Source organism: Kryptolebias marmoratus, linkage group LG6, assembly GCF_001649575.2.
Source record: "Kryptolebias marmoratus isolate JLee-2015 linkage group LG6, ASM164957v2, whole genome shotgun sequence".
Lineage (NCBI taxonomy): Eukaryota > Metazoa > Chordata > Actinopteri > Cyprinodontiformes > Rivulidae > Kryptolebias > Kryptolebias marmoratus.
In genome coordinates, this window is record NC_051435.1 from 2,932,894 (window position 1) to 2,941,936 (window position 9,043).

Sequence of the window (9,043 nt, forward strand, 5' to 3'; positions counted from 1 at the left end):
GGACGGACGGATGGATGGATGGATGGATGGATGGACGGATGGACGGACGGATGGACGGACGGACGGGTGGTTGGATGGATGGATGGACGGATGGGTGGATGGATGGATGGATGGATGGATGAAACACCAAAACTTTAAGCCAGTAGCTTCATGAACTACGACACTTTCATCAACTATAAAAGAGCCATTTTTGTTTCTCGGTAAAAGAATCTGATGCATCGTTTTGTAACCCGACAGGTGTTTGAGCTCCTACCAGACTTATTAGCAGGTAGAGAGTCAGTTTAATTTTAATTCCATGTTTATAAAAGTAGGTCTGAGAAAGAAGAGTCACGCAGCGTTTGTCGATGAAATGTGTTTCCACTCCAGCTGGAGCTGACCCCGAAGCTGAAATGGGTGCCACCGGATCAATGGAAAAGTGGGAAAACAGCATCAGTGCAGCTCCACGTCAATTCATTCAATATTGTGGGCAACGTTGCGCTCCGTGAATGAGACTTACTTATTTTCACTGAATGGAAACAAGCGACTTCCTGTAACTGATCATTAATAAAAAGCTCACTGACGTAAATTGGATTGCACCAGAACTTCAGGAGCATGACGTGGTCGGCGTTACTTAAAATAGAGGCTGTAGCAAATATCAGACATCAATTGTGGGATTTTACAGTGGGGCAGTTTGTCAGAACTGCTGTTTAACAGCAAGAAGGTCGCAGGTTTGACTCCTGGCTGAGGTTTACCATAGGTTGACCATATCGGTCAACCTCAACCTCAACCTTCTGTTATCTGCAGAAACACTCAGATAAACCTGCGGTTATGGAGGTTGTGTCAGTGCCGGAGCCAGTGGACCACTTTGTTGAAGACCAGGAGTACACCAAACACTATTTCTGTCCTCAGGAATGAGACGGAGGTTGTGGAGAACCATGAACACCTCAACTTCTGGACAATGCTTCCGTGTATGCAACAAGATGCTGCAAAAACGATTAGCCTGTGGTGAAACGTGCAAGAAATCTGCCCTTTGACAATGTAATGACCTGAATTTGTTTGTTTGTCTTTCAGTAAAATATCTGAAGAACCAGCGAGAGTTCAACAAAACTGATTCATGTTTTAAGTTAACCTGATTCAAGATGGTCGCCACAGCTAGTTGACCTGAGCAAACACTGAAATGGTGACAAATGAGAGAATTTTGCAGGTATTGAGCTACAAACACATAAGCTGAGAGTCCTCGCCAACACTCTGAGCACTAATAGCTTGTTCAAGGTCTTTATTTAAAACTATAACATCCTAGTTTATCTTTTTATCTTAGGCAAGAATCATGATGTCTTCTGGGATTAAGTTATAACCCGGATCATCCAAGCACAACTTACGGATGGGTTCCAGCGGAGACCCCAGCTGACTGTGGATCGACTCGAGCAAATCATAGTCATCAAAATCCAAAACAAACTCTTCAAAGTCCTCAAAGCCGTCCGCGTTTGAAAGCGAGCCTTGGTGCTGCAGAGCGCCGCCCGCCGCCCTCTGGACGCTGCACCGACGATCCGCTCCGTGGTTGTCAGTCAGCATCTTCTCAGAAGACCCATGTCCTTGGTTCTCCTGTCCTGCCATGTCTGTCATCTCCACCGCGGGTGTCTCCTCCTGTCCACCTCTCTACGGACAGACGCACTGCTCATCCACGGCTCCCAGCACTTCAGCGCCGTCGCTCTCTTTGGGTTGAAGACGTTACTCCCTGTGCCGGCTGTGCAAAAGCAACCAACTGATGCAAGTTTTCAGCCGCAAACAGGCAACAAATTAACTCTAAACTACGAGTTCAGAGAGCGTTAACTTCTGGAAATGAGCTGTTTGCAACAGACAGTAAAATAACGTGTTAAAAGGAAATCCAGGTTCCAATGGCAGGAAAGTTGGAGCTGCACCAGCTGAATCCTCAAACAGAAACATTTGCTTCAGCTGAAACTCTAAAAGGAAGTATCGATAAGAGTTGTTGTTCCACTGAGAGGCAAGCTGATCAGCTGGATTTGGTGCCGCCTGTTTTTAATGACGAGCACGGTTTATTGATCACGGTAGCTGCTGGAAAAGCAAAGACAACGGGATCGGATCAGGGCAGGTCGGGGGCCCTGGTTTCCAATGTGCTGCCACGACGTCCCTGAAAAACACGAGACGGCTGAGCTTCGAAGGAGGATTAAAACCAGAAAACACTCATAAGAGCTAAATAACACAAACTGGTGAAGCGTCCGCTCTGTGTCTTTGCTCGGCAGAGGAGCAGCATCGTTACAGTTACTGCGTCTCCATGGCAACCATCCATCCATCCCCCCCCGGAGGTGTTTGGATCTGACTCGTCCACAGCAGGTGAACTGGACCTCTGAGAGGCTCCAGTGTTACACCTGACTTGATTTAACCAGAGAAACTGCGTTTGACGAACAAAGAATTCAGCTAAAAGACAATTTGAAGACATCGATAAGTGTTGGCAGGATGGACTGTGTTATAGTATGTGATTGGGGAGGACTCTCAGCTACTACCACACCAAACGTCCGCTCGCCCTTCACCTGCTAGCGTGTGTTTCAAAGCCTGGTCATGGCTCCACTGTCGTGTTTTTCTGTGACCAGATGGCTCCTAAACGGTCGATGAAAAGGCCAGAGGCAGGGTCGCTATTCAAGGGGAATTGACTGCAGCCGCTGTTAATTAAAGAGTGTTTTTCTCCGACCACACAGGACTGATTTGCTGCTTAAACGAGAGCTGAACACCTGAGATTTTCCTCTGAAACAACATCAAACTTTGGGCAGCTTTCTGCTGAAACACGACAACTCTTTAACTCGAAGATGAAAGGAGTTATTTTATCCATTAAAACATCCGACAAGTCTCAGCTGCAGAGATAAAACTGCTTTAGTTTAAAGCTGCTGATGTTTCTTAACTATATGCAAGCATTTAAAGGCTCAAAAATATAAAAATTTATAAAAAAAGTTATTATAATTAATGCTTTGGATGGGAAAAGTCTCGTGTCTGAAACAACTCTGAAGTTTTCCTGGCACTGAATGAGTCATTTGATGGGTTTATGTGATGCTTTATCGGAGGAAAGTCTGTGGAACATGATAGCAGATGTCAATAAAAAAAGATTTGAACTTCTAAATATTTAAATAATTTCCTAGGTTGTAGAGAGCCAGAAGGGAAAAAGCAGGTAAAGAAAATGATGGATGGTTGTATAAACTGGCACAACCACCAGTAATACCTTCATCAGCCAGTAGAGGGCGCAGAAGCTGCCCAACAAAAGCATGGAGCTGGGATGTTTTATAACTTAAATCAATATATTTATAATAAATCTACAGGTTTGAAAGTCTTCATCAGTTCCAGTCACTTAATTATTGTGTTTTAGTTTCTCCTTGAGTGATTTTTACTCATTTTAGTTCATTTTATTTGTGTTTCACTTTGTTTTGTTAGGTATTTTGGAGCACCTCGGTAAATATTTACTGAGCTAATTAAAGCAGCAGAAATACATTTGTACCGGGTAGCATCACGACATAATAAACAAGGAAAATAACCTCAGGATAGAAAGGAAATGTCTTAATTATGAGTTTGACAGTTTGATGACAATGTCTTCAGGATGCCAGATTTATTATTTTCTTATTATAATAGCTGAAGCAAAATGTTTGACCTGAAAAAAAGTGATTATCCTGACAGAAATATCTGACATTCCATCTTTGTTATGAAATGATGAGCTTTTAAAAGGCAGATTAAAAAAGGTATTCCGGTCATGGACCTAAATGCTCTTTATTCTGCAGCATTTTCTTACTTTTCATGTCGTCTAGGTCAGCGCTGACCAACATCTGGGCCTCGGCCTCGTCGGTGGGCACCTGCTGGTAGACGGCGGTCTCCAGAGCGGTCATGCTGCCGATGCAGATCCGATCCCGCAGGTCGTAGTTGCTGCGCTGGGCGCCCGGGAGGCGGTGGTGGACGGGCTTCCTGTGGAACCAGCCGCAGACTGTGGCTGAGCTTGAGGGGTCTGATCCCGAGGAAGCACTGACAAAAAAACCAAAGATGGACATTAAAAATAACCTCCTTTTTTATTAAAAATCTCATTTCTTTTTAATTTATCTATACTTTTATGACTTTAAGATCTGAACAGCACAGGAACCTTTAAAAACTGTGCAACTCACTTCATATTGTATGAAGATATTTGCTGTAAACTTTAACTTTACTTATTACTCTTCCATTTCTTTGACTTTTGGTTGCAATGCTGACACACGACCAGCAGATGGCGCCCAAACACCAGGCTGGCTCTCCTCACCAAACCTCTGAGTCATCCTCAGGCAACACAACTCTGCACCGCACAGGCATGGCTGTGGTTTCTGCCTCGTTATCCAGCCGGGCATCAACACAGTCAAATAACTGAATCACCATGGAGCCCCTGACCTCCTGGCAGCAAACTGCATGCATAATTCAAAAGCAATCGGCAAATTATTCATATTCTGATGCATTTTAGCCACCCAGCTGGGCCTTTTTAACCTGCAGGATTCAGTCTTTACCTGAATTTATGGGTCATTAACGATGATTTTCAACAGAAGCAATAAGAAACAAAAAGTCTGCTCCGATTGTTTTATGTCTGCAGCTCAGAAAATGAGCGGTTTTATAATGGCAACATTAAATCTGCGTGTTTTTATTAAAACTCATTAAGTTCTCATTTCTGTCAGGCGCACAACTGCTTGCTAAATACGAAGAATTAATTTTGTCTCGTGGGATTTCGAGTATTTGGAGACCAGTGGGCATATTCCAGTGCAGGTAACCATGGCAACATAATCCTGCGGACTGCATGTGTTGCCAGTGGGCTCCAGGGTTGCCAGATCTGCTTAATAAAAGCAACACCAGACTTATAAGTCTTCCCTGCTGGAATAAAAGGGTGGGCAATCATGTAACCCGCCTGTGTCTGTGCATGCATGTTCTTGTTTATCTGTTAGCAAAATATCTCATGAACCACTGGATAGATTTCACTGAAACAATCGACGTAATTACAGGATATACGTTTGCAACTGATTTAACTTTTGGAGTCAGCTCGATTCAAGATGGCCGCCTTGGCAAACAGAAAAAATAGCAATAAGTCAGGGCTTTTCTAAATAAATCCTGGATGTGCATTCCCTGATAAAACACTGATTTCATTTTATTTATTTATTTATTACCCTAAAAGAGACAAAAACTGAGGTTGCTGCTTAGATGCTTCTTAGAAATGACTTCAGATGCACATTATTCTGTCCATCCTATCCAGCAGAACGTGTGAAGTTTGTCCTCCTGGAGCAACATCTGTCGTAACGAGTGAAACAGGAAGCTCAGCAGGAAACTGACAAGCTCTTTTCATTCAGATCAGCAGAACCAAAAACAGCTGTGTTTCCACATCACCACAGCTGGCTTTCAGAAGTAAAATAATGTGTGCAAACAAAAACTATTCAACGTGATTTCACAATTTTTGAAGAAAAACAGTCCAACCTGTTGCTCATTGGTTCTCCTTCCTCCTCCTTCTGCCCAGGAAGAGGAAGAGGAACGGAAACAGGAACAGGAAGTCTCCCGTTACGAGCTGCCTCTCCGATCAGGGTGAGCGATGCTTTCATGGCCAGCGGGTGTTCTTCATTTTCCAGGCGGACGGTTGCAAGTCGAGGGGGTTCCTCCAAGTCTCCTTGGCTCCCAAAGCTAAACTGAGAGGAAGAGGAAGATCAGTGCGAGGAGACGAAGAGGGCCCGACCCACCTGCAGCCGCCACCACCAAACCAAAGTCGTCTGATCCCTCTGCATCATTTTACCTGCGGCTGATGGCGCAGCAGCTCTGTGGGCGTGGCAGCCGCCCCGCGTCGCTCTGACTCAGACTCCGCCTCCTCCTCGTCTACCTCCTGTATGGTGGGCGTGACGTCGGAGGGCGGCAGCGAGGTCTTTTTTTTCTTCCGTTTCTTTTTGCGGCGTCTGTCGGCGCTGTGCACTCTCTTGCGCAGGCGCTGGGAGACGGGCAGGTGGGTGGACAGCGGGTGGTGCGTGTGGTGGAACGTGTGTCTGTGATCTGTTCACAAAAACAAACAAAATCAAAACTAAAAAACTTTACATTTTCACTTATATCAAAGTGGCGCTGCTACTTCCTGTCAGTGTTTCTCTGAGGACGTTAAAAGACACAACAAAACAAAAAGTTTACATTTTAATTAACACAAAACACTGATTTTAGAGGACATGAAAACAAAGCAGCTCTATCTAATCTCAGCTGCTGTAATCTCCATCTGCTAATCTCTCTAATTCCACACATGTGTCGAACCCCGCTCCTCGGGGCTGATCTCCTGCATGTTTTAGACGTCTTCCTGCTTTAAAACACCTGATTAAACGGACGACTCGTGGACGACTCGATGATTCCGTGAGGAGGTGATTAACCCATTTGAATCAGGTGTGTTGGAGCAGAAAAACCTAAAACCTGCAGGACAGCGGAGCTGTGATGCCTGGAGTTTGACACCCCTGGTTTAGACAGATTATCATCTGACCTCCTAACATGACTACAACTAGGAAGGTTGAAATCAGCTTATAGACGCGTGTATGTAAACACACAAGCATGTTTTTATTTACTTGGATTCAAATAATGAAAAACAATCAGGTGTTTAAGTTTACAGCCTTAAAATAATACCTGTCCTAATTGTCCAAACGGGCTGAGTTACAGCACAAGACAACAGGACAGGTAGTATTTCTCATCATAGTTTAGAGTAAAAGCTGTGAAAGTTGTAAGACATTCAGGAGACATTCACCGGGCACTCGCAGCCCGGTGAGACGCCACCTTTACCTGTGGATTTATGAAAATCGTCTTCACGCTGTTCTTACACTCAAAGTCTTTCTCGGTGTAGTGGCGGCCCATCCTGTCCCCGTTGGTGGAACCAGAATCACCGATGATGTCTCTGAAACGCTCCACGGACAGGGCCTTCTCCCAGTTCTCTTCCTCCTCCTCTTCCTCCTGTTCCTCCGCAGATGCATCCTCATCTTCTTCCTCCACCTTCACCTGGAGAGAATTCAAATAAAAACGCTGGAGCGTTATTAATCCGTATTATCGCCTGCAATCACCTGATGAAACTCCCAGGAAGTCATCACTGGAAGGACATCTTCCTCTTTGCCTTTTCTCCAGCACCTTTTTGACATCTAAGCATGTCATTTGGAATTCTGGCAGCTTTGCTAGGGCCAAATTAATTATTAAAAGAGCCACATCCGGTCCACGGATACCCTAACAAAACATGGTAGTATTTTTTCTCCAGGACTGCAGCAGGTCTAGACTCATACTCTCTGTATACTACATGTAGTGAGGACATCTAATCAATACAACAAAGTGCTAAGCAGCAAAAATATAATGCACTGGACGTCCCCTGGAGACAGACAGGGCTGATGGGAGCGTCCTGCCTCAGTCGTTTGGATCCTCTGATGCCTTAGCACCACCGGGACGTGCTGCCTCCTCTTCCTCAGATTGTTGCTGGCGAGGTTGAGTACTCTGGCTCCAGCTCAGCGGGCTCAGATTTCTCCGAGCCGGAGCTCCATTACTTCCTAATTACCAGAGGGACGAGGGGACGGGATGCGTTTAATGATCTCTGCTACCTGCCAGCAGAAGACAAGGTCAAAAACGGCAGAGAGACAGAAAAGGAAGGGGTTTAAAACCAGCGAGCAGCGACAGCCTGGTTTCCCCTGGTGGAGGTGGTGGGAGGGGCAGTAACAAGAAACCAATTAGCTTAATTTGCTCTAAAAAGCTGTTCTTCAGGGTTCAACCCCGAGTCTAATGGACCCGATGTGATGAAAGTGAGTTTAATCGTTTCAGACTTCTCCTGGTTCCCCGTCCAAGCTTTCTGCACACAACAACAACAACAAACAAATAAATAAATAAATAAATTCTTTCATGTGAGCTTTTGAAGTCAGTTGGAGCGGAGACACAGGAGGTGGGTAACCCCCGGTCCAGGTGGGGGGTTTGCCGTCTGAGCAGTAAACAACACAGGGATTCAGCATCTCTGAGCTTCTGTATCTGAGGAGAAACAATTCATCCTTTATCCAAAACATCCTCCTGATTTTCCTTGTTTCCTGTCCGCTCCTGCATGAAGCCCAGCTCCTCCAGCTCCTCCAGCTCCTCCAGCTCCTCCAGCTCCTCCAGCTCCTCCAGCTCCTCCAGCTCCTCCAGCTCCATCAGGGTTATCTTTGGCTCCTTGGTCTTCATGATGTCTCTTGCTTGGTGGTACTGAGAGGTGATTCTGGCTGTCAGTACAGGTGGATCTGACCCTTCCATCGCCCACAGGTGGATCAGGAAGGTGATGGTCGTGGCTTCGAAGCAAAGGAGACGAATCCTTATGCATTTTTCAGTTTTTATATGTTTAAGCTCCAGCAGCTGCATTTTGTGGATACACAAAGGTTTTAAATGTCTCAGCCCTGCGTCTGCACAGAAACGGCAGATTCCAGAGAGAGAAAATCCTTAAACACCACCATTATGTTCTCGCCTGGACAGCCTAAACACAACCTTTGGGAAACAACGATGTCACAGTCCCACTTCCTGCCTAACGCACAACCCCAATAATGACAGATCACATGACTGCGCTTGTGTTGAAGACGCCAGCTGCTCAACTACAGCAAAGCGTTTCACTCTGTTTTACTTCATTAGACAGGGCTGATGAACAATAACACCGCCTTAAACAGAGCAGCACAAAAACTGATTATTACACCAAATACTCTCATGCTAAAAAGGTTTTTTACTATTTTATTGAACTGTCAACATTACTAAACAATCCCTCCAGGATTTCACGGGCATTTTTTGTGATTGTTGCGGCTAAAATGCCTGATTTCGCGGGGCATTTTCCTAAAAGTTGTAATTTTTTTTTTTACTAAAATCAATAAACAACCATAAATTTTAATATATAAACCATAAATACTTCCTAGTTTTGTAAGATAATTCCCAACAAACATTGACATTCTCAAAAGGTGCTTTATTTGAGAACTTTGATAGCTTCTAAACTGACATTCATGAGCATTTCTGGATTGTCCCTGGTCTGCAGCTCTCCTCACATGTTTTGCAGACACAAAGTGTTTGT

The 9,043-nt window shown here is 44.8% G+C and overlaps 1 protein-coding gene across 3 annotated transcripts in view; it reads right to left on the reverse strand.

Annotated features, from left to right (window-relative positions):
• The window catches only part of slc4a3 (solute carrier family 4 member 3), a 40,263-nt gene that overhangs the window by 29,534 nt on the left and 1,686 nt on the right, over positions 1–9,043 (reverse strand). Inside the window, exons 2-5 of one of the 3 annotated variants that reach the window (XM_037976165.1) lie at positions 6,813–8,282; positions 5,765–6,015; positions 5,455–5,660; positions 3,770–3,996 (exon numbers count right to left, since the gene is read on the reverse strand). In XM_037976165.1, the coding sequence (XP_037832093.1) occupies positions 3,770–3,996; positions 5,455–5,660; positions 5,765–6,015; positions 6,813–6,846 (718 nt within the window). In that variant the 5' untranslated portion in view covers positions 6,847–8,282. Of the gene's footprint in view, positions 1–3,769; positions 3,997–5,454; positions 5,661–5,764; positions 6,016–6,812; positions 8,283–9,043 lie in introns of those variants that run through there. The other 2 variants (XM_017435414.3, XM_025010401.2) reach the window with 2 other exon arrangements.